Source organism: Stegodyphus dumicola, chromosome 11, assembly GCF_044657685.1.
Source record: "Stegodyphus dumicola isolate Sdum_Otavi_A_Nest chromosome 11, ASM4465768v1".
Lineage (NCBI taxonomy): Eukaryota > Metazoa > Arthropoda > Arachnida > Araneae > Eresidae > Stegodyphus > Stegodyphus dumicola.
The window spans coordinates 136,229,071-136,255,857 of NC_140778.1; the positions used below are offsets into that span (position 1 = coordinate 136,229,071).

Consider the following 26,787-nt stretch of genomic DNA (forward strand, 5'->3'; position numbering starts at 1 on the left):
GCTGCTTCAAGAAAACCTTAAAATCTCTACAAAGTCTTATTTTAAGCATTTATTGCCTGTAAAGAAACATTTTTATTCTAGCTATCTCCATAGTTTTTTCATAATTTTTTCAGTCATTGAGTTTTTCAGAGCAGAAAATGTTGAAATATTAACTCTGTGTTTCATGAGTCTTGAAATCAAATCATCCAATTGTTACCATTCAATGAAATCAACCATTGTGCACTGGTAACTACACCACAGGAACGCTTGGAGAAATGTGTTTGATTTCTTATATCCCTTAAAGTAGAACTAGGAATTCCATATTTGACAGATCAACTTTGTAATGAATCATGGTCCACAATTTTTAGTTCAGGCATAGACCTTTTTTATTTTTTGATAAATGCAGGACGTTATGAAATATCATTTGCGACCGTCAACTGAACTCAGACCTTGCAGTTGGTAGCTTCTTGCTCAGCTGCGTTTGTTTCCATGCCCAGGGTTAGATTAACCATTAAGAAAAGTATCTCTTTGGGCATCAAAGGAAGGTGGACCGCAAAAACATTCTGTTGTATAGTTTACTTCTTTAATATTTCGATATGCAAAACACCAATCTTTTAAATGCTTAATGTTTCAAAAGGTCTTAATCAAATTCTGACTACATTCCTAGAATATATGGAAGAGTGCTTTTAATTTTTTACATTTTATTTCATCACAAAACTATATAGGGAATATCATTCCACTGTATTTTAGATTTTTTCATTACTCTAATTTCTGCACCTCTGTTTGAACTAGAATGTCTTCAAAGATCAACTGTATCTGCATCAGGAACTAAATCTAAGTCTTCCGTTTGTCAGGACTAAGTGTTCTATGCGTACTCTTGGCAAACATAATGGTGACAGTATCAAGGTCCTGATCTCAAACAGTGAGCTAAATGCAGCTATGTTCTTGTGAGTGCTAGAAGAACTACAACGTAAGAAGGTTGTAAAAGACCCTTTTATTTAAATCACTATTTACAGCAACTCCCAGCTTGGGAATGATAACAGAAAAATAATGACCGCGCTTGGGTCTAAACTGAACAATCAAATAATTTAAAATAAAGCTTAAGTAGACATTTAAATAGTCGCTGTTCACAGAGCTTAAACGCGAGATTGGCCTATCTATGGTGCGTAGCAAGCCTTAGCTAAGTACTAATGCACTTAAATCACTTCAATAAGTATTAGAGTAATAGTGCTAAGGCATAAGAATTTAAATACTAACTAATCTAGCAAACGTCCATCGAGCCGAAGTGGTCTGAGACTAAAAGCTCTCTCACATTTGAGAAGTTCCTCACTAACCTTTAAATACAAAACTTGGCTCCAACCCAAATTAGCATAAAGCTGAACCATGCGCTCATTCTGAAGGGAAGTTGAAATAAGAGTTTACAGGAAAGGGTAACTTAAAATAAAAAGAAATTTGGTTAGTTCAAATTAAAACCTTACACGTTTTCCAGTGGAATATATTGATCATTTCACTGCAATGGTACATAAAAAGAGCATTTTTAAATTCTTTTTAGTGTTATAGTTGTGTCGTTCTTTATCCTAATGAATAGAATTGGGAAAATAATTTATAAAATTAGCTGCTAATTTGTGGCAAATCCTTACCTAATCAAACTTGTTTTATTTAAATTCTAGTTTAGTTGTTATTTGGAATGTGAAGGAAATCTGAAATGGGAATTATTGTATACTTTTCATTTTAAAATGCCCTGAGCAACAAACGTGGTGAGTGTGATGAAAAGTCATTTCATATTACAAAAAAAATTATAGTGGCTAGGAAAAGTATCTGATTTTTATTTTGTAATCAACACATAGAAGTATTTAAGAATTTGGATAAGTTATTTGTTTAACAAATTCACTATCAACTGATGTAATTATTTCAAAACACAGTTATTATCAGTGTCATTGAAACTTTTCCTATAAGTATCTTATGTTTTACTAACGTTTATTTTATTTTAAAACTTTACTGTCCTCTCTTATTTTCCACTTCCGGCCAAAATAAACGAGTTTTTCTGTTTATGCAAATTGTGCTTGGAAACTCTTAAGTTATGGCTTTCTGCCAAGTAGAGTTAGAAGGAGAGAGAGAGAGTGAGCCTTCTTGCCACTTTATTTCACGCGTGCTTTTAATCAGTTGCTGTCCACCTTTAAGGCCAGAGGTTTAATCTTCCTGATATTGAAGACATATTGTGGTCTTTCCGCAGTTTGCATACTACATACGTAAAAATCTAAAAGGCCAATCATAGTATTACTAGTCTGTGTAAAGTTTAGCTCTTATTTAAACTTAGTTAGTTGTAGTTCTTATTTTCTTACTTTCAGACCACAAGTGGTGGTCTTTGTATCCCGAAGAGTGGGAGCACTTGTAAATTGTGAAGAATAAAGGTAATCCCTTCCCTTTCTTGTCATCTCTTCCACTGTTAAAAAGAACATAGTTTAGATAAACTCATTGTTCTATTAAGGACACTTGCATGTTCGTGAAGCAGATAAGGAGAAATAGTAGTTCTGATATTCTAACTCAGGTGTTTTAATGTGTTCATATTAACAACGTACGTTCAAGAATAATACTTTCCTAATTCTGTAAAATTTCACAGAATGTGAATTACTTTTAGTTATTTCAGCATACTGCATTTGCCGTTACCTCATATAGTATATCTGCATCTGCCATTACTACTTTCTAGATCATAAAGTGTCAAAACATTTTAAGATAAATTAGAAAATAGTAATGTCTTATGCCAATATGCTGGATACATGACAACATGCATAAATAATATTTTTTTTTAATTTTGGTTTGCTTTGGTTAGTCTAAGAAAATTGGCTCGCATATGTGTTACAAATGGGGAAATTTATGAAAAGGTCCATGCAGCCAACCTATTCACCTAGAATCAAACCCAGGTCAGAAAGACCAGCATTCAGGTGTTTGGCCATTAGTGGGCCTTTTTTATTTTGTAAAATGTCACAAAATATGAATTTTTTATTCCATGTACTTAGTGTACTATTTCTTCATTTGCCACAACCATTTTCCACATACTGTACACAGAGTAATATTTTTCTGGTTTTGTAAAGTCCTGGTTTCTGGTTTGGATTTTTTATTGTTTTTAATTCTAGTGTATCTGCATCTGCCATTACTGAGCGAATCCAGAAGCTTAAGCTCAAAGAGAAACTTTTAGAACATAAGAAATCTTTTGAATCCAGACTAAGGAACTGTGTATATCCAAATATTGATGGCAGAGACCATGATAAATTACATCTGTATTTTTCATTGCTTGAAGACTGTGGAGATCATGAAGATGATATGAAATTAAAGCCAAGTCTTCATAAAAAATTGCTCAATAAATTAACAGGAGCCATGAAAGGTACGTATAACTTCCTATGTTTTACAGTATTTGTTTAATGTGCATAAAAAATTTTGCTATCAGCTAATGTAAGACTTTGTATACCATAACTAACTTAAAAGCTAATTATTTTTGCCTTCTAATGAAGTGTGAAATGCATAAAAATTTTCTGTAAATTAAAATCAGTCTAATGTAATCTTCTTAATTTTAATGTTTAGATTGGTGTGCTTTTATTTTATTTAATCTAAAATTCACTAAAAATGAGTTATTATTTTTCAGTCTCTTGTAATCTTTTGTATTATTTTTGATATGTGCATATATTTACTTGTACATGGTATTATCTAAGTGTGTATGTATATACTTTTAAAATTGACTTTTCATTCTCAGCAGATGTTCTACGGCATGCTAATAATAGTAGCATTTAAATATGTTATAAATATGTAATAAAATTTGTTTAAATATGCTAAATGTCTTTTTTTTTTTTTTTTTTTTTGAGCCCAAAGTGGCAATTTTTCCAGATGGGCTATTAATTTCGTTTTGGTATTTTGCGTTGATTAACTGTAAATGGCGAATCACTTTTTAAATTGTTGGCCACCAAGTATTAAAACCCTGTATTATATTTAAAGAAATTAAATAAGGAAGAATCTGCATAAATGTATGTAGGTTTCTTGCATTGTGATAAAACAACAATACCTAGAGCCATCAATAATAAAGCATTTTTATCTCCAGCGCACGAGACTGTGCATCGGAAATTCTGAAGATATGCTCTTTGAAATATTTATGATATTGCTGTTGAATTGAATTTTATGGTTTAAGTGTGAAGAACATGATATTTAATAAATAAAAGTAATGCTCAAAACATTAAAAGAAAAGTCCCTTTAGGCTAAGTCCTGCGTTTTGGAGGACTGTCCCGCGTCCCGCCGATTTTTCAAAATGTCCCGCTTTTTAGAAAACATCTGCATTTTTCATTTTAAATGTACTGTAAAAATATATTACCTATTATTTATTAATTATTGTAGTGAATGTAAAGTATTAAAAAACACATAAAATGCATGCAGAGTAATTTAAATTAGGCAATGTAACGGATCTGACGTGTGAAACCCATGTTTTATTTCCCATTATGGTTTGACTCAACATGGCGCCACCTTCTTCATTACAGTTTCTTAAACCTTAAATTTTCAGATACAATCCTGTACAGTACAGACCTAGACACTTCAGCAAATTCGTTTGAAAGAGTTCTTATGGTGAAGTCTCCATTCTCAAGAATTTTTGCTTCAGTTGAAGCCACCATATCATCTGTGATCATAGTAGTAATATATATGTAATTGGCAAATTTTTGTGTTTTCAGTTGGTACTATAATTAATTTATCTTCAGCACAGCCTACGCAGATAGACTGGAATTTTCTTAAAACACACCTGGAGAACTTGGGAAAAGTCAGGGAATTTCACTCTCCTGTGTGAGTGGAAGCTCTGCCACACTACTTGGAAATATTTTAGTCAAAATTTGGAAAAGTCAGGGAATTTTATACTTCAATTCTCAAAAAAGGGATGTTCCCACCAAGGTTGAAAACAATCACTTTTTTGGCAAATAATGTATCGCATGAGCATCATTTGGGTAGCTGGTGTGGAGGTAATTTTTGCTGTACATTAAAAATGAAATTTATTTGATCTTAACTAATTTTGTGATACAGCTGATGATTGCTGAAGAGAATAATGATTTAGTATGCAAGTATTGTTCAGTATTTTTCTGTTTTCAAGTGGTACTGTAATTAATTTGCTTTTAACACGTACACTGAAATTTTATTAAAACATACCTGGAAAAGTCAGGGAACTTCATTCTCCTGTTTGAATGGCAACCATGTGTTTTATGAAAATATTGGTTTAAGCTGCTTTTTTTTTATTTTATTAATTTATTTATTATTTGAGAAAAAATCAGGAGATTCCTTTGCATTGATAGAAAGAAAAAAATTATATAAATGTTGATTGCTACAAAATGATAACTGTGTCTCCTGTCATCATATTCTTCAATAAATTCAAAAGCAAAATTAAATTAAACAATCATTATTTGAGGTAATGCTGAAATGCAGAATGGCATACCAAAAATACTGTAAATATAATTGAGGTTTAAAAGAAAGAAACAAGTTGATTCATATTTCATATTCTGTATTTATTTATTAAATAATAAGATCTTTTGTGCACTGGATAATAAAATGTATTGAAAATTTTTTTCCCATAATCCAAGTCTTATTGGAGCAAAATTAAAAGTGGCTGTCATATTAATGAAATTGTATAACCTATTTACTAAAATTCACTGTATAATTTCTATTGCATTTAAAGTCTAGGATCGCTGGACTGGAATGATTGATCAAAAAAGCAATATTATTGTTTAATTATTAAAATTATTAAATATTTTTATTAAATTATTCTATTGAGGTTTAGTGAAATTAATTAGACTAATTTATACCATAAATTTTTCTTTTTTTTATAACTATTTTAGGTGACTGGCTGGTAATAATAATAGATGGTTATCTCCTTTTTCCTCTCTCTCTCTCTCGCCTCTTTCCTGTAACACCCTATACCAATGCCACTGCTGCATTCTGTTATAGATGTAATATTTTTTACTAGTGCAGTACTGTTTATTTTTAGAGATACTTTTTGCTGTCCATTTCTGAATTAAAATTTTATTTGTGTCTCCATTTATTGTTTTATTTTTTGTTTAGGTATTGATTACAAGATGGTGATGTCCCCAGAATCTTCTTGTATATATCTTACTTCAATCATTAACGAATCTAATGTGCATGTGTTTGCCAAAGTAGCCTCCAGTATACCTAAAGAAGTAAGATAAATTGTGAATTTGATTTAGCTTTTGAAAAGGATAAATATTTATTTTAACATCGAGACGAAATATGTTATTTTAATTTGAGGGAAAATATGCTTATTTTCGTGGGGGGGGGGAAGGATTTATTTCAAAGGGAAGCATGTTACGAAATATACAGGCACGAGTAAGATGGCTTCCCCGCAAAGCAGTTTTAGGGTTGCCATAAAATGGCAAGGGAAGGCAGGGTTGCCATATTTGGTGACAAAATTGGCGATATACCATGGATGGATGGAGAACCTTCTGGAACAAATTCTTACTGGTTTAGCCCAGAATATTCTCGAACACCAGCCAAAAGCTATATAAACCCTGCTGGTATGCGGAAAGTTGGTATGTCTCTCATCGAGTGTGTGCGTCTCGTCTAGCGAGTCAATCCCTGCGGAGTCGAACGCGTTGACAGCCATCCAGCGAGTGCTGAGTGCACTGAAAGAGTCTCATAGAGTATCGCGGTTAGTGCATCGTCGAGAAAGCGTGTTGAGCTCCGGAAACGACTGAACCGAGATTCCGGAGCTATGTTCTGTGTGTCGTCGAGTGCATCATGAGTTGTAGCGTGGAGAGTCTCGAGGGTACGTAGTGTTCCGAGAATGACCAAGCAGAGTCGTAGCAGAGCTGTACTCCGGAAAGAAGAGTCGGGTGCTTTGCAGGAAGCTGTCTGCACCGTGATAGCCTGATAACCTGAAGGCCGTGTTACTGATTGTTCCAGCGTGTTTATAGTAGATCTTCGACGACTGTAAAAGTGTTTTGGAGCTGTCCTGATTAATATTGATAAATAAAGTGTGTTTCGATACTTCATCAAGTGTCGTCGTTATTCACTCCAAGTCTACGAACCCCGTACGAACATGAAGGAAGAAAATAATGTAACAACTGGAGTCAGAAGAATAAAAAAAAATGCAACAACTGGCGATGCACTCAACGACACACAGAACACAGCTCCTGACTCTCAGTTCAGTAGTATCCGGAGCTCAACACGCTCTCTCGGTGATGCACTAACCGCAATACTCTACGAGACTCTTTCGGTGCACTCGACGACCCACTCGGCACTCGCTGGACAGCTGTTAACGCGATCGACTCCGCAGGGATTGACTCGCAAGACGAGATGCACACACTCGATGAGAGACACACCAACTCTCCGCGTACCAGCAGGGTTTATATAGCTTTTGGCTGGTGTTCGAGAACATTCTGGGCTAAACCGGTAAGAATTTGTTCCAGAAGGTTCTCCAACCGTCCGTATTTCTCGGCAAACATGACAACCCTGCCTTCCCTTGCCATTTTATGGCAACCCTAAAACTGCTTTGCAGGGAAGCCATCTTACCTCGCCTGTACATTTCGTAACAATATTTTTGTGTGTGTGTTATTTTTTTCTCTCATAATTTTTTTTTAAACCATTTATATTCTTTAGGTAAAAAAAAAATGCAAAAGAATGTAATGGAAATCGATAAGTGACTCCATTCTAAAGAAGTGATTTTAATTCCAAAAATTTAATATAGCAACAGTGGTTGAATATGCAATGTGATCAATAAGTTGGACCATGTCTTTAAGCAATACAAGATACAACTTATCATGATGCAGATTTCGTGAATGTCTTGATGTGTTTTGGTGTACTGGATAGCCATATTGTTTTCACCGTTGTCTAAATCCTGCATTTGAGGTTGTCTAAATCCTGCATAATGTAACCAAACAACAACAAGTTTTCTCCCACATATACTGGGATATGTCAATAACCAAAGAAATATCTGGAAACCTAATGTACACTTTGCATACAAAAAAGGGACAATTCTGTATCTCCTGTTCAACTGGACTGATTGTTGAAATTTAACTTCCTTTTTCAGTGTCTCAAAAGTGCGACTTAGGATCCATATTAGTAACATACCATAATGTACCAATTTTTTTCCATATTTCGATTCTGCGACTCAAATTATGTCTAGATATTAAATTTTGTACAGTTTAGTTAGAAATTTAAAAATTTATCTTGGGACTTTTTTCTTTTCAGTTTGCACCAAGAATAATTCACTTGGCTAACTTCTTAACTTATAGCAACCTGTTTTCTTTTTGTTTTTTCATTGTACTGAAGCGGAAAAAAGGTCATCGTTCATTGCTTTCAAATAATATTAACGAAGTGCATAAAACACATTTGACGTTATTATCGCTTATAACAAATATGACATATTTCAAATCGCACCAACATGCAAATTTAGTGTATCTTAGGAAATTTTGAATAAAAAACACTTATTTTTTACAGGTTTACTTAAAAATACATCTACTTTAAGATGATGGTATAGATTTTACAGGTTATAATTCAACTTTTTTCTAAAAATTTATAAAAATTATTTTTAAATGCAAATTAAAAAATAAATCATAAAAAATGGGCGAATTTTATTTGGAATGAACCTAAATTTAGAAATGTGAAAGGAAGAATCAAATAAGTTTAATAAAAAAAAGAGGTACGAATAAATACATACCAAATTCAATTGACATGGAGGAGCTAATTTTTAAAAAACTACTCGTGTAATTTTAACAAAACTTGGTACTGTGTCATAATTTGAGTCGTAAAATCGAAATATGGTAGGAAAATATGATAGTAAAAAGGTAGGAACGAGGTGCCTTTTTTTTCTGTTCTGACATAATGGAAGGGAAAGGAAAATTGGTTGCTATATATTAAGAAGTTCGCAAAATGAATTATTCTTGGTGCAAACTGAAAAAATTGCGCCATGATCAATTTCTGAAATCCTCTCTAAATTTTGTCACCAAATTTTATAAAATATTATATCTAAGCATAATTTGAGCCGTAGAATCGAAATATGAAAAAATATTGGTATGTTATTTCAGAAAAAATCCGATTTTGTGTCAAAATACCTATGTTAGAACAATGCCAGGGGTGGCCAACTTTTTCATATATACGATCTACTTTTTATCTTAAAAGTGTGTCATGATCGACTTGTTGTCATAGGTGTAGTCTAAGGGGGGGGAGAAGGTCCAAATACTATGTTTATACACTGTGTTTCAGTATAAGGTGCATTCCAGTGAGGTATGGGTAGGTAAGTAAAATATATATTCAATTTTTTTAAATCACTTATTAAGTTTTCGAGATACAGGCTCATGAAGAAAATTAATTTCCAGACCCAAATTTTAATAGCAGCATTCCATACGTGAAGTACCTAAAAAATTCTGTTTTCCTACACTTTTTCAAGATGGATTTTTTCTAACTTAAAACACAATTTAATCTTTTTATCTATTGCCATGTATAAGTTGTACTATTTGTTCATTAATATGAAAAAGTTGTAAAAATGCACAGTATGGCTGATAATTTGATTTTTATATTTCACTTTCGCACTTTTTTGGGCCAGGAGAATTTATCATGAAAGAATAACATAACTTACTTTTTGCTAATTTATCAATAGCTCTCTGAGCATACCTCGTACTGAAATATAGATATGAATGTTTTTCTACCTTTGTAAAAAAAACAGCAACAATAATTACTTAAAGATCCCAAAATCTTATGTCAAAGGAAAAAGAAGAACATGGATAATTGTTAACAATATTTATTAATTCAAAGTAGCTACAGATAAAGACAGATTTAGAATTTACATTGTTGCCTTAACATTAATGGGAAGACTGAGTTTGCGTGTCCGTAACCAAGGAATCATAATTATGTGTATATCCTGACGAAGATAATAATAATGAATCTTCAATATGGGAATCAATCAGGACAGAAAGTTGTTTAGTCTTCGTTACTTTTCAAGTATGAAAATGCCGATTCCCATAAGTATGTAGATCCGAAAAAAGAATAAATATACTCGCTACATTTGGTGATTCTGAGATATTTTTCTTGGTCGACATATTTCCAAAGATCTTCAAATTTTCGGGCTTGTAAGATTAAGTCAGCTTATAAAATTGTAATTTCACTTTCTAATGTCTTTTGATCCATATGAAATATGTCTAAAATTTTTTTACTAATGCGTTTCACACTTAAATCTGTTTTAAAGGGAAAAGGTATGAATTCCACAATTCCTTTAATTTTTTCTAAATCCTGGAATCTTATCTCAAAATCTTCAATTACTTTTTGGATTTCTGCGACATATTTGTCAATCTTATAGTTAATATTTATATGTTTTTATAGGTAATTCACCATATTTGGAAAATGATTCAGATTATTTTGTTGCAGATCTCTTATTAGCAAAATAAATTTTGTTTTATATTCGTCTATGCAGCAGATCATATCAATTACTATTTTATTTTTCTATTGTAATTCTAAATTTATATGGGTTAATATTGAAGTAAAATCGGTAAGAAATGCTAAGTCAATAAGCCAAGTTTCATCATTTAAATTTTCAGTTTCCATCTTGTTCGTGAAAAAAATCTATACTTTCAGGCAATAAATCACGAGCTCACTGCAAAAATTTACCTCTGCTTAGTCATCTCACATCAGTATGTAATAATAATTCAGGTTGGCCTTCAACGAGCTGCAGTTGGAGGAGACGCCGTTTGAGGGAACTTCCTCAAATTGAATTAACAATTTTAAATGCTATGTCCATTATCTCTTCTGTGTTTAGTCTCTTGCTAGCTAACACTTGCTGGTGAATTATGCAGTGATAGCTTAAAAAGGCATTAAATTAATTTTCCTTTTGACATAGGGCTATAAATCCATTTATGCTACCTATCATTGCAGCTGCGCCATCCGTTGTTATTGAGACTAATTTAAAAAGTGGTAATTTCAAATCATTGAGCAAGTTTTTACGGACTTTGAATATGTCTACACCTCTAGTCCTTTCCTTCAAAGAAATCATAATAAACAATTCTTCTTTAGATGTAAAATCCTTAAAAACCATACAAACGAAAACAAGTAATTGTGCTGTATGACTTATATCTGTCGATTCATCACACTGAAGGGAAAAACAAACACATCTACTAATATCATTGTGTAGCTGTTCTTTTACATTACCACTCATCCTTTCAATTCGTCGCATCACTGTGTTTCGAGACAATGTAGATCTTGAATTACAGCAGCAATTTCTCTCTTGTTCTTAAAATCGTTAAAAAGTGAATCTGACATTTCTAAAAACATTTCCTTTACAAATTCACCTTGTAACGTTGCGCGCCTCCAACTTGCACGCAACCAAGGGGTGACTGTGAAAACTGTATAAAAGATAGAGTCTTGTGAAGGGTTTAAGTCCCTTTTTATTCAACGTAAAAATTACAATTGCGTGCTCTTGACGCTCACAGACTGTGCCAACTCGGCAGTCAAATAAAAATAATAATCTGAAAAGAAACTAAAGACAAGACTCTAACTACGAGGCTCTCTAAAATACTTAACTCACCGCGTTTTACAATACCGCTGCTAATTCAGCAGACTTGAAGCTCACTTGAACGATTAACACTACTTCCCGCCAAGCACATAGGCCGAAACGCGGGGTTCTTCAATTCTCGCTAACTACCTCCGCGCTCGTGAAGTAAGAATATCACACCGAACTCGTTTCCTTCTATTTAAATCAGAATACTTCCGCTGATAATTTGTATCCTTGTGCGTTCTACTAAAATTTACATATTCTGGCATTGGCAGTTCCAGGGGAAAGTAAGGCTTGACAGGAAAGATAGTTTAAACTTAAAATAAATGTTAGTTAAAATAAATATAAACCCTACATTTGCCGCTGCCAGAATTTGGAAAACTTGGAAGCAGGTCCTACAAACGACCTGTTGTAAGTTTCTCTAATTCTGAACTAACTGGCGAGAACCTCGTTTACACAAAAAAATCTTATGTAACAATTTGTATACTAAAATTCTGTTGATCGTTATAAAGCTCTCTTCTTGCAGCAACTTTTCCTTGACTTCATTAATCAATCTTGGTCTTTCCTTCCAGCATCTGGAAGGAATAAGTATCAGTATCTTTCTACATACATTATAACTTACACTTTCTTGACACAATAAATTTTTGTTTTTAACGATTCGTTTTTCTTACTTATTGCTTAATTCACATTCATTCAATTTTTCAAGCATTAATTTAACTTTACCCTGGCTCTCCACCGTGTGTGGTGTCAAACGGGAATATTCGTGTTTTAGTCTTACAACACTTCCCCTAACCACCAAGATTTGTTAGAATTCAACAACCAACTAGACACACCTTACTCGACATTCTACAACTCCATGAGCTACTTTAATAGTCTTAAAAATTCAAATGTAGGTGGAGAACCCTACAAAACACATTCATTCTAACTTCCCCCTCATTCATCTTTAAACATGCAGGCTTTCGCTCTAAAGCATGACTTTATCTACAATTTAATACTTAAATTTTGACTTCATTGCTTTTAAGCATTCACTTTTAGCATCTACAATTTTATGCTTCTAGACTAAATTCTACTTTTACATAACATTCAAGTATTTACATACATTTACAAAATTTTAATACATATGCTTTTTACAATTTACCATAAAATGAATAAGAGAAAATAAATTTTTACTTTACTCATTCTTCGCCAAGCTGGCGGCACTGAAAGTAAAATTCTTATTAATACAAGAATACGAAGTTATTTTTATCTTCGGCCAAATTTTGGCTTTAACATAACAGAATTAGTCTTTCGACCAACAGAAAATGCTTGTTTTTAGCTTTTACACTTAAAGAAAATAATACTTTTGCCTTAGCTTAATAAAGTAAAACAAAACTAAGTCTCAACCGAGACATATTGACTTTCGTCAAAACATAGAACTTCGTACTTATGCATAACATTTTGGAACAAAAGAGAAAAAAAAATTATAGAAGGTTTTAACTTATCTTTGAGTTTTCGATGCTTGAAACTCCGTCATTCGTTTTTGGCAGAATTGGTCCCAAGTTAGAGGTTTCATGGATGTTAATCTTCTCCTTACTGCCCTCCGAGTGTTGTCCACCTGACTTTTTCTTTTGCGTCCTCTACATGCTGGCCTCTTGGCGGAGTAATCGTCTGGTTGTTGGCATTTCCGTTTCTCCCTGGGATGGCTGGTCTTGACGTCCTCCGGTCTGGAGTCCTTCTTGAATTTCTTCTGTTCCTCGTATTTTTGTGCCTCCTGTTGCCGTTTCAGTTTCCGGAACGGCGGCCTTGCTGGCACCTGACTCTGTGGCCGTGTGCGCGTTCTCCTTGATGTATAATTTTTCCTGCAATCCTTTGTAGGTGGTGTTTTTCTCTTTACCACGGTTTCTTTACCCGGTGCATCTGTATTTTTGTTTTTCTTAGACGCCGGCATTTGAAAATTATTTTTTCTTTTTGATACCGACGTCCGGGTTGTAGAAGGGCTAGGTCTGTCTTCAGTTCTCTGTTTCTTGGGTGGTGGAATAGTTGTTGTCTCTGGACCTTCTATTTCGTTTAGACTTGAGTCCTGCAAGAAACTTTTAAGGATTTCAAAATCATTTGGATTATAGTACTTTTTCACCTGGTCGGGACTTGCTTTACAGATTTCCCCTCTCTTGTTCTTAAGATATAAGACTACTCCTTTGATTTCCTTAATTACATAGGGGCCTTCAAACTTTGGAGCTAGCTTTGCCGTAAAATTGTCTGGGGCACTTGATAAAGAAAATTTCCGCTTCAATACTTTATCCCCAACTTTAAAATCTGCTTCACGGCGTTTTCTATCATAATATATTTTCTGCCTATTTCGTGCCATATCCGAGGTTTTAAGCGCCTGATCAATCAACTTTTGCACATCTTTTTGTTTAAACTCCTGCTCTCTTTGTTGCACAAAGAATAATTTATCTAAAGGTGTAATTAATTTTTGGCCTAAGAATAATTCTGCTGGAGTTTTTCCCGTAGTATCATGATGTGCCGTTCTTAAAGCATAAGCTAATTCATTTATGTAGCCATCCCAGCGCTTGTGATGTGTGCTCACGTAACTGCAAATTATTTTTACTATGTTTTTATTAACTCTTTCTGCTATGTTAGCCTGTGGTCTATACGGAACCATTTTGATATGGCGTATGCCAAGTCCATTGCATATGTTTTCAAATATTTGACTAATGAATTGTTTTCCGTTATCGCTAATGACTTTTATCGGTGCACCGTATTTTAAAATGTATCTGTGTAAGAATGCATCTGCGACTGTTTTAGCTGACGCGCGTTTAAGTGGAACAATTTCTGTCCATTTTGAAAAATGATCTACTATTACTAAAAGAAAACGATTTTTATTTAACTCGCTCTGGGGGAAGGGACCAAGAAGATCTATGCCTAAAATTTCATTCGGAAATGTAGCGCGAATGCTATTTAAGTACCCGGCCGGGCTGTAATTAATATCATTTATTAACTGACATTGATTGCAGGACCTGACATACGCCGTTACTATTTTGTATAATTGCGGGAAGTATACCGCCTCGCGTACCCTTTTTAAAGTCTTTCTGACCCCTAGGTGGCCCGCTGTTTTTGCTTCGTGCAACTCCTTCAAAATGCTTAATCGAAGCGAGGCTGGGATGACTGGCTTATACTCAAGATTTTCGTTTGTTGTTTTCGTATAGAATAATAAATTATCTATTATTTCATAGTTTTTTGCTCTATTTCTTATCGCATCTATATCTGTGTGCTCGAAGCTTTCGGGGTCTTTCAAATAAGCATAGATATTTTCAAATTCAGGATCAGCTTTCAGTTCAGTGATAACCGTATCTCTAGAATCTAAAATTTTTGAAGTCAACACAGCGCATTTAAGTTCATTTCCTTCATCGTCTAGTTTTATACGAGAAGGTGCGTCAGCTACATTGTTTTCCTTACCCGGTTTATATTTTATTGTGATATTATATTCTTGGAGTTTTAAAGCCCATCTTATTAACCTGGGCGTTAGGTTTTTCCCCAAGTAAAGTCTACCAACAGCCGCATGATCCGAAAAGACTGTTACTGGCGATTTGCCGAAATAATCTCGAAATTTGTGTACAGCCATTAATACGGCTAATGTTTCTTTTTCTGTAGCTGTATAATTCCTTTGAGTCTGATTCAACATTTTACTAAAAAATGCCAGAGGATGGTTATTTTGCATAAGAACCGCACCCACCGCATAGTCTGATGCATCTGCTGCAATTTCCAGGTTTTCGTCCCCCTCCGGGAATTTTAAAACAGGGGCATTAATAAGCGCTTCTTTTAATCTTTCAAAAGCTGTGTTAGCTTCCGCTGTCCACGTAAATTTAGCCGTTTTTCTTTTGATTACTAAGAGTGGTTCAACAATATTAGCGAAATCTTTTATGAAAGATCAATAGTAAGAACATAACCCAAGGAACGAAGAAAGTTTCTTGGCGGTGTTGGGCGGTGGGAAATTCTTAATAGGTTTTATTTTTGAATCTTGCGTTTCTATACCCTTTTGCGAAATTTTATAACCGAGATATTTAAGTTCTTTAGTTGCGAACTTGCATTTTGAGGCGTTAATTGTAAGACCGGCCTCTTTTAATAATTTAAAAACTTGTTCTAGATCATTAGTATGTTGTTGCAACGTACTACTCGTTATAATTATATCATCTAGATAAATTAAAGTTGATTTTCCTAGGACAGGCTTTAGAACAATGTCCATAGCTCTCTGGAATGTTGATGGGGCCCCACACAACCCAAAAGGCATGCGTAAAAATGCATAAGTACCCGATTTTGTTATAAACGCGGTTTTATGTATATCTTCGGGTCTCATAGCTATTTGATAGTAGCCAGACGTTAAGTCCAAAGTAGACATATATCTTGTCGATTTGATCTGTCTAATGATCTCGTCTATAACCGGCAAAGGGTAAACTGGAAATTTGGTAATACTATTTAGTTTTCTGTAATCAATAGCAAACCTCCAAGCCCTTTTATCCGAAGGAGGAAACTCGTTCTTTCTCCTACATAGTACGACTGGACTCGCGTACTCACTATTTATGGGCGTTATTATTTTATTCTTTAATATCTTCTGAATATGTTCCTCGATGATTAAGTCTTTTTGTTTGTCATAACGGTATGGCTTAGTCTTACAAGGTTTTTCGGCATTTAATTGAATCTTGTGCGTCACTATTTGGCAGTTTCCTGGTTTTTCTGAAAACAAATGAGAAAAATTACTCACCACTTGCTGTATTGCTTTCCTTCCATGGTCATTCAGATGGCTAAGGTCCAATTGCGGTGTCTCCACAGGTTCCACCACCCTCTGGTCCATCTCCAACACCACGGAACTATCTTGAATATTTAATTTGGCCCTCGCGGCCCTTAAAAACTCCATACCTAAAATAAGAGAATGTTGCAGATCTTTCACCACAAAAATTAATACTTTGAGACTTTCCTCTTTTACCTGTAAGTTTAATGATAATTTCCCGATGCAGTGACATGTTTTTCCTTGCGCCGCTATAATTTCTGTATTTTTGGTTTTAAATAGTCGTACCCTATAAAAATTCTTTTTGAAGAAGTTTTCACTCATAAAATTTCTTTCTGCTCCTGTATCGATGAGGGCTTCTACTGGTACATCGCCAACCAGGACTTGTATAATTAGTAGCTGTGAGTTTTTTACGATGACCGTATTTAAATGTCTATTTGAGGGTTTTTTTAAAACTTCCGGGGTCTGGACCCTCCCTTTCACAGGCCACTCTACTCGTTTAACGCTTTCCTTTCAATCTGTGTCTTCTGGGTACGCGGATGCTTATTTTCAAATTTTCTATTTGGGCCTTGACCTTCGAGTTTCGATGCGTTAGCTTGATAGTTCTTTCCCCCATAAGAGCGATTTCCATTTCTGGTTTCCTCCTTTGAAGATTTCCTTCGGGTACTTTGAGAATATGTTTCCGCTATTCTGCGATTTTGAAACTTCACCGCCAATTCGAAGAGTTCCTGCAATGTGCTTGGGTTTCTAATTTCAAAGTAGTCTTGAACAGCGGGTAACAATCTTGGTAATATTATTTCAATAATCTCCGCATCGGGTTTCTTTCCATACAGCATATTCGTTAGCTTGATTTTTCGTAGAATAAAGTCCGTCAATTCTGCTGTATCCCGTTGATAAAAACTATATAGCTCGGCTTCCAGCCGTGCGCGATCTTTCACTATGGGGAAGGCCTTTACTAACGATTTTTTGAAATTTTCAAATGTATACGTCTGGCTTCCAAATTTCCCTAATAAAAATTTGCCTATGTTTTTCCACCATAGTGTGGCCTGTCCTCTTAGTGCTGATGTGGCGATGGCAACTTTTTGTATTTCGGGAACAGGGTAGAGCTGAAAGTGGTTTTCTAGACCTTCTAGAAATACCGCCACCGAATTTTTTCCGTCGAAATGGACATTTGGCTTGATTGATGCTCTCAAAGTCTGGACCAGGTATCCAAATCCTTCTAACTGGCTTGTCATTTCTTGGTGTTGTCCAGCGGCTTCCATCCAATTTTCGGCCATTTCAGTTCGATACTTGTTCGGGCGCCAATGTAACGTTGCGCGCCTCCAACTTGCACGCAACCAAGGGGTGACTGTGAAAACTGTATAAAAGATAGAGTCTTGTGAAGGGTTTAAGTCCCTTTTTATTCAACGTAAAAATTACAATTGCGTGCTCTTGACGCTCACAGACTGTGCCAACTCGGCAGTCAAATAAAAATAATAATCTGAAAAGAAACTAAAGACAAGACTCTAACTACGAGGCTCTCTAAAATACTTAACTCACCGCGTTTTACAATACCGCTGCTAATTCAGCAGACTTGAAGCTCACTTGAACGATTAACACTACTTCCCGCCAAGCACATAGGCCGAAACGCGGGGTTCTTCAATTCTCGCTAACTACCTCCGCGCTCGTGAAGTAAGAATATCACACCGAACTCGTTTCCTTCTATTTAAATCAGAATACTTCCGCTGATAATTTGTATCCTTGTGCGTTCTACTAAAATTTACATATTCTGGCATTGGCAGTTCCAGGGGAAAGTAAGGCTTGACAGGAAAGATAGTTTAAACTTAAAATAAATGTTAGTTAAAATAAATATAAACCCTACAACCTTAATGGAAATGGCTTACATTTTTTTGCTAAGAGATAGCTTTTTGAATGGTGCAGTAGTTACTGCTTGTGACTTTACCCTTGACATTTTAAAAACACTTTGTTGATTTGTTAATTGAGTTTTAAGATCCCTAACTTTATGTTTTCTCAGTTCAAAATTTGGTGGATAATCTGTTTGATACTTTTTACGTAAAACTAAAAAATAAAGCAAGAAATTGCTTTTATTTTCGAAAGAAAAAATAATTGAGGAGGCTTTGCAAGAAGAAGAATGGATGATATGTTCAGATGAGCCAACGCTGGCATATCAAATGACTGATGATGAAATCATTGGCTCTGTTTTGAACTCGCTACAGCAAGAAGACAATTCTGACAACGACACAGATAGTGAATTTGATAGAAGTGAGAAAAATCTTTTAATGAGGGTCTGGAACTTGGTGAAAAATACCTAAAATTTTTAGAACAGCAAAGCTGTGTCACAGAGCAAGAGATTATGACTCTATATAATTTACCAAAAAAAAAAAAAAAAAAAAAAAAAAAAAACCTCACTCTGGAATACCCTAAAGTTTCAAAACAAACCTCCATCAGAAAAATGTTTCAAATATGTAGAAAAAAATGAAATATTTTATGCTTTATTAATATCCCTTATTTTTATGTGTATTGAATACATCCCTAATGCTTTTAAATATCTCTGTAAACACTAATGTAAATGAATACTAATATAGTATAATCTATTTATGTATGTAATAATTAATGTACATAATAAATTATTGTAATAGTGTATAATAATTTAATTAAATGTATCTAATATGCCTTATTTATTTTGCACTTTTAGTCTGAATATTATGATTTATCTTTTCTGTCCTGAAATCCGCAAAATCCTAAAATCCATACAACTTTTGGTCCTAAGCTTTGCAGATTTCTGGGATTCTACTGTATTTGTATATTATATGAAATCATTTTAATTGTAGTTTTATGCATTATATCAATGCCTTTTTTTTTTTTTTTTTTTTTTTTGCATTATAATTAGACTGGAGTATTTTATGAGCCAGGAAATATATACTGCCTTTGGGTCCAAAAGTACTTTTTTGAAGGAAAATCTCAAAATCCAAAAATGCCTGTTACCAAGGTAATTTTATTTTTTGAAGTTATTCATTTGTGATTCTATTTATAATATTGTAAATACTTTTGTTTTGGTAAGGTAATTTAACTATGATATTACTTTTTTATAACTGTTATTTTTGCATAAAATCAGCTCTTCACTTTTATTTTGAATTTCTTTTGTGCAATAAATAGATTTTTCCAGATTTAGTATTTGTTTCTAAAAGCCTTATGTATTATTATAATTATTTAAATTTCCAACGTATGTTCTTTTAATTTTTGTCAATAAAAGTATTCAGTTTAATGGTTTGGAAAACTTTTAACAAAATCTGGGAGATTAAAAATTGAATTTCGGTGGAAGTCCTGCTTGTTGATTGGTTAACTGCAATTTTTTCATACAGTATTAGTCTGAATTTTTAGATTTATTAATACCAAAATACTTGAGACTTCAGACAGCCCCAGAGAAAGGAGATGTAGTTAACTGTTGAGAAGTGCAAGCCGTGAAATGTGTATATCTTACATTAAGAAATTCGTAACTTTAAGTTCTTTATTAAAAACATTTCGAAATCACATGATAAAGGAATATTTGTTGAGGCAGAATTATGGATCATTTGCCAGTAGTTGATGTAGCCTCATCTATCTGAAACCATAACCTTTAATGATTTCCAGCAATGCTGAAATATTGTCAGATTTCACAAAACTGTTCAAAAAATAAAAGAATAAAAATAGGAGTGGTACTGTTATAGTAAATGGTATTGTGTATACTGTTGCTTTGAAAAATAAATTAATTACATTTTGTGGTTTTATTCTAATAAATGGCACTGTATGTACTATTGTTTTTTAAATAAAGTGATGTTTCAAATCCATTTTTATGGCAGTAGTTTCAGGTTGAAAATAACTAAATCTTGAGCTCCAGCTTATGTAATGTATGTCTCGAGCTCCAACTCCAGCCATTGCTTGTTTAAGGTTAAATTTTACTACTTGTAAAATATGCAATGATTCATTTTATTTATTCTTTTACAAATAACTTAATTTTTAATTCAGATATAATGAGTTCATGAAATTCTAATATCTATAATTAAGGATGCTAAATTATTTACATATTATTTAAAAGTATGTTTACTTATGCTTGGTAAATTGTGTTTATGTAGTTATTTATTTTTTAAGACCAATAAAATAAGTTTTTTTCACGTATATTCCTTTGTATGATTATTAACATTCTAATTAACCTTCATTCATTTAAAATGAAATTTATTCTTTTTCTGTAGACTGATTGGATTCATCGGTATGAATCTTGCACTGACATGCTGCAAAAACTTGGCCCTTCTGATGTTCTCGAGTGGGTTGACAGAATAATATTTTCTCCTGAATCATTAGAAAATGTAATTGTCTATTTCTTCATTTGTTGCCAAAAAATATAGTATTATTAAGTTATTATTAAGTATTAATTAAGGCATTTTTATTTATTTTTTACTTTTTTATAAATGTTAATATCTAAAGCCCAAAATTTAGTCAATTTGCATTTTCAGCAGTGTGAAGAGAAGTTCAAAATGGAGAAAAATTTACCATTATTTCTTAATTCTGTTGATTACTGGTCACTTTGGATTTTAGTCGATCAGCAGATATGGACAGAATTTACTTTTGTCTTTTTACTTCTTTGTACGAAGTAAAGGAAGTATTTGCACCAAATATATATAAATATGTATTTGTATATTTAAAATAGCCTATCAAGAGCTTAGCAAAATTACTACACTGCCGCCCTGTCCCACACTTACGGGCAACAGATCAAACATACTCTTGTTACTCATAGCTGAACAGGTTGACCTAGGTCACCACTTCCTGCAAACTGAGACCACCATGAGGTGTGGTACTTTTAGCCTGGAGATTTGTCCCTGCTAGTACTACATGGGCAGTCCCAGACTGTAGGACTGATGTAGAATATGGTGTTGCACAATGGACCACCATTGCACCACTACTGATACCATGAAATTATACAAAATACAGGTCAAGTGGTGAACCATGCCCGCTTCCGAGACCAACAGCTTGAGAACTTACAGCCAATACCCCCTTGGTCCAACCTTATAGACGATCTCCCCTCGGGTTTCTGGAACTGCGAAGCTCGTAATTATGTTCCTCCAGCGTGCCTCTACCATTATAAAGTACCAAACTAGTATAGATGCCACAGGGGGTATTGGCTACACAAGATTAACTTACCAGCTGGACTCATGTCTGGCAATCTATTTCATTGGAGCAATGGCATTCTCTGGATGTAAGACAAGCACATGTTCATTTACACAACTCAATATCTATCTATGACAACTCATGAATCTTTACTGAATCTGTTGTGGATTGCATCTGCATAATTCAGTGGACTGAGCGAGTGTGTGACAAAGTGAAGCATAAAGAAAAGAGGCTAATCAAAAGTTTTAAGTGTTTGTTAAATTCAAATGACAAACTCGTCAGAAATTCATTTGACGTCTTTTTGTTAATTTATATAAAATACAGATATCTAGATACTAATGTCAGTGTCAATATTGGCATTAACATTAATATTTAAATATCAATTAGCAATATTCTAAATTTAGACTAAATGTCAATTTTTTATACATTGGTTACAATGTCATTGGTGAATGGTAAATTATTGTGCATTTTAGATTCTTGTTCTTTTTTAATGATACCTGGATTCTTGTCCTTTTAATCCTGTAAGTTAAAATGTGCTCAGGTAGCAGCAAAGGGGGTGATTGAATTTGCAAAATTTTCTTTCAGATGAGTATTGACTGTAGGTCTGATATTGTCAAGCGTATTCTTAAATTCTGTCGAATGAAATCTTCCAGGCACAAAGGGGATTTTGATCTAAGGTAAATTTTCATTTATGTTATCAAATTTGTAAAAGAATAAAAATTAATAATATGGCAGATGCTTGAATTTAATTACATATTTAAAAACCCCTGTAGATCAGAACTATCAATAGGTGGTAAATGCAAATAGTTCTGCTATTGTGCAAATAATTGCTCATAAATCTGTCATAATTCACACAAATTTCTTGAATAATTAACATTTATTGTGAATATTTACTACAGTAAAACTATTTGTTTATAATATACCTCAAAACTTAATACTTTATGGGCCAAATTTATGAAACTATTGGCATAATTTATATAATGATTTCACTGTACATTATATAGTATATATATAAATTATATAGCATATGTATAAATTATATAGCATATATATATAGAGAGAGAGAGAGAAATGTGCCAGATTACTTATTTTAAAACTGCTAATATCCTTCAGTGTGATTTTTACATTTAGTTTTTATTCTATTAGCTCTCAGTGGAGTGATACTGCTGCTATTCTGAATCAGTATCATCAGCATCTTCAGAGACTTGATGATGAAACACTGGTTCAGTTGCGAGAATCTTATGATCCAAAAATCAAAGATTATTGCAAAGCCTTTGATCTTACCAAATCCTCAACAGAAAAGGTATTGATTCAATGTATATTATACTATCCTTTATATATATATATATATATATAAAATAAGTAGAAAATTCTAAATATGGCAAATAATTAAGCATTTACCTAATCCCCCCTCCAATATTTAAAAGAAAGTCTTATATACCTCTGAAGTAAGTACTGAGCTGTTCAAAATGATAGTCATTAATTCTGTGTTTATATTAATATGAGGTATGTATAGCCATGCCACTGTAGTGCAGTTTCAATTCTCTACTATTTCTTACTAAATTTTGAAATGCATGCCAAGGGATTGCAGCATAATAATGAAATTCATCAGTTTGAGCATGCCCATGCTGTCATCTTTCCATGTGATTTGCAATCATAAGTACATGCTTGTTCATTTTCAATCAGTGGAGTAATCAGAATTGCAGGATAGAAATATTAACTTTATAAGCTACAAGCTAAAGGACTCTAAGCCCATGTGTATATTAAGACACACTTAGAAAGTGAAAGGCATTTGTGTATCTATAGTTACAAATGTCTGCTGTGCAATTTTTAATTTTTGTCATTATCACTTTTTATCTCTTCATCTTGTTTTATAGCTTACTGAAAAAAGAAATCCTTACATATTATCATTATCTTCGATCCACTGTTATGAGTAATTTTAAATTTTGGAGTTATATTGTTTGTGATTTTAGAGTTATATTATTCATTGCATTGATCGTTTTCTGTTATTTTATTGTACATAGTTTATATTAAACTTCCTAAATTTTTAATAAGTGTCTATGCCCCCATATACGTTTTAAACTACTGAAGACATTTTAATTGATTTAGTTCCAAGGTGTTACAATAAAAAAATTTCTTTAATATATATCAAATTACAGCAAGCAATAACAGTGAAATTTAAAATTGCATGCACATCTAGTATCGTAGGAGTGAATATATTTGATATGGAACCTCATGTGTTTTATCAGCATATTACTATGCAGATTCATGTATTCCCCCTCTTACACCTAGCTCAATATTGGGTTATCTGGAAAATTCTGTAGGTTTTCACATGGAAGCATGTTTTCTTCTAGTTATTTTGTTATTGCTGATTAGCAGTTACTTTGATCAAAGCAGATGTTTATTCTTTCGAGACTGACATCTTTGGCTCAAATTCTTAATTACTCAAAATGCCATTGGTAAGTGATATTTTCTTGATTATAATTCCAAATGATCCTCTCTCTTTATACCTTGACTCCTTTTTGTCCAATGTATATCCAACTTGAAATCAGATCTTTCAGGAGCTAGCAGAAAATAAATTAGAAAACTGTCCTTCTGTGTGGAATTTTGTAAGGTTAAATATGGTCTTTTTTGCTTACATTGTATAATTCTAGCATATAATGTGGAAAAATTATTGTTTCAATGCAGCTACTAAGAATGGTGACCGCCAAAATATATAAGCCAGGAATACATATAAAATTCATTACCATTATCTTTGTGTGAGTCTCTTGTTATTTTTAATCAATCATATCTCACTAATGTTTCATGAACTAAATTAAATTGTAGAATCTGTCTTTGTCACATGTGCAATAGAAAAGAGTATATGCTATAATGTACAGTATATTATGCATTACTGTATTGAGTATTATAATATGCAGTATAGTGTTCAGCATATTTGATTAATATTGCATTTGATGTCGGTAACATCTCGTAGTGTGTAATTTATCAGCTAAATTTGACTGTATTATGCACTTTTTACAAGTACTGTATTTTGGATACGTTGTAAACATTTTTCACAACAAATTACTAAAGTTGAGAGTAGAATAATTTCTCTTACCTTGTATCCAGCAGAATGTCATTATAGTTAGGTAAAAGGAGTATTCCAAAAAGAAGTTGTAGATGAAAATTGCAAGATCACAAACACATTTATTTATACATAATAATAAATTAAGATTCAAGACAGTTATATTACTGTCCTTTCATGAAGGAGTGAAAAAAAGAAAAGTGAGAGAAAAAGTGAATAACACATTTAGCTCCTTTGCAGGGTGCTCAGATTACACTGTTTATCATGCTATAGGCGACTCTTCATCACCATTTGCATACCAACTGGATAGAGTTTACTTTTACTGCAGTTAGTCCGAAAATGTAGTACTAGTTGATGTTTTTGTGTTTTCACTGTTGAACTTTTCAAAAAAAAAAAAATATTATTACCTAATTTTTCTGTTTCAGCTGAAAGATTTGTTAGCTAGAATTGTACTCGAAGGACCAGATTTGCAATTACTGAAAACATTTTTGTCTTGTTGTCCCTCAGACATTAGTTGGGAACCAGCTGATGCATATATTAAAGCAATAAATGTTATTTTGTTGCAGTTGAAGTAAGTGTACTTTTGCAATTAAAGCTTTTCATGTATTTATTGATGTCTGAAAAGTTCTCACTTGAGGCTTTCAAATTGTTTGGAACATTATGTTATATTACACCACATTAATTTGCATTTATTATTTATGCATCTCGGCAACTGTTGCCACTGCTTAAAATACTGCTTTGCTCCACAATTATCAGCTTCTGGGATCACTGTGTTTTTCTGCTTAATTTCATTAATAATGTACTTAAATATAATGGACCATTTCATACTGACTTTTGAGATGACTACTGGTGACTGAGGAATAGGAGCTGATAACTGCCTAGGGGGCTAGGTTTGTGATGCCAAAATATGAGCTCTATCGATTTTGTAGGTGAAGACATGGTTTCTGTTTTAGAAGCAAAACATTTTTGCAAAAATGAGAAAAGCAGGAGACCATATTTTTAAACAGAAGTAAGTGTACAGAGTGAAGCGAAACATAATGTTGTCTGTTGAGAAAAGCAGTAATGAAACTTGAAAACCTAAGGGCTGAAAATTTTGAAAAGTAGAAGATTAATATTAATATTTTTAACTATAAAAAGTAAATTTTTATGAATGTGGAAAGCTTCGAGGAAAATTCAGTTCAATTCAAGAAGCTTTAGATAATTTTTGGCAGAACAAAATACTAAATTACAGTGAAGAGGCTTTGTTTTGTTTCATATTTTTTAACATAGGATTAGTGTTCTTTTCAAGAATTTTAATATCTTTTAGTTTAGTTCATTTATCTCAAAGTAGGTTTTAGCTTTCAATCAATGATGCTTGATAAGTGAACAAGCAGAGAAATATTTTCATATGGCAAAATAATAAAAGATCTGATTATGCAATACAGTAAAGCCTGCTTAACAGGGGGAGGGGGGGTTATGTTCCATCAAAGTAGAGCATTATTCCAAATAGCGTTAAACGAGATCATCTCATCATGTAAATAATAGAGTTAGAGGAGAAAAGGTATAAAATTTTTAAAAAAATGTAAAAGTATTTTGTTTTTTAAGTCCATTAAATATGTTTTTATAATAATACAAAATAAATAAATACATAATTCTTACAAATATTTAAACATAACAAATGAATATATAGAAATAAATAAAAATTTAAGTCACCATTTATATTTTAGATCATTCAGATTTTTCTACATTTCTAATTTTCTGTTTTTTTATCAAGAAGGTATCTAGTGTCATTTACATTTTTCTTTTGCTCTCTTTAAGAAGTTTTCGATAAGGCGACAAGGCATCCATGACACCCTGTCTTGTCTTTGAAGTCTTATCAAAATCTGCATCTGTAATTTCCATTATGGAAGCTGAACAGGTTTTTAGAAATGCTGTTGAAAGTTCTTTTTGTTCTTCTTCAGAATTTATATTTTTTATTTTTTGTGTTGTTCATGATTTGCTAATTCTTTGAGCTGATCAATGGAAAGACTTGCTGCTGTTTCTTGCAAAATTTCTTCAAGATCTTCCATATTTACTTCATCTAAACCTGTTTGTTTCACTTATTCCACTATTCCGTTCAACAACAGAATCTCTAGTGTCATTAACAACAGAATCTCTAGTGTCATTGTCCTTGTTTAAATCTGGTCAAATGTTTTTCCACACACCTTTCAAACATTTTTCCATTCCCTCATTCCAAGAAAGATTTTAGTTTTTTTATAGCATCCATGATATTATGGTTCCTCCAAAAATCTTTTATTGATTGTTTATCATCTCTATCTGTTTTTTTTTTTTTTTTTTTTTTTT

At 33.0% G+C, this 26,787-nt stretch overlaps 1 protein-coding gene across 4 annotated transcripts in view; it reads left to right on the plus strand.

Annotated features, from left to right (window-relative positions):
- Positions 1-26,787, plus strand: part of LOC118183815 (NBAS subunit of NRZ tethering complex-like) — a 255,307-nt gene that overhangs the window by 183,764 nt on the left and 44,756 nt on the right. For all 4 annotated transcript variants that reach the window (XM_085827241.1, XM_085827243.1, XM_085827242.1 and 1 more), the window contains 7 exons: positions 3,114-3,361; positions 6,061-6,176; positions 19,150-19,248; positions 20,489-20,602; positions 21,987-22,078; positions 22,548-22,704; positions 24,891-25,036. In XM_085827241.1, the coding sequence (XP_085683367.1) occupies positions 3,114-3,361; positions 6,061-6,176; positions 19,150-19,248; positions 20,489-20,602; positions 21,987-22,078; positions 22,548-22,704; positions 24,891-25,036 (972 nt within the window). The remainder of the gene's footprint in view (positions 1-3,113; positions 3,362-6,060; positions 6,177-19,149; positions 19,249-20,488; positions 20,603-21,986; positions 22,079-22,547; positions 22,705-24,890; positions 25,037-26,787) is intronic.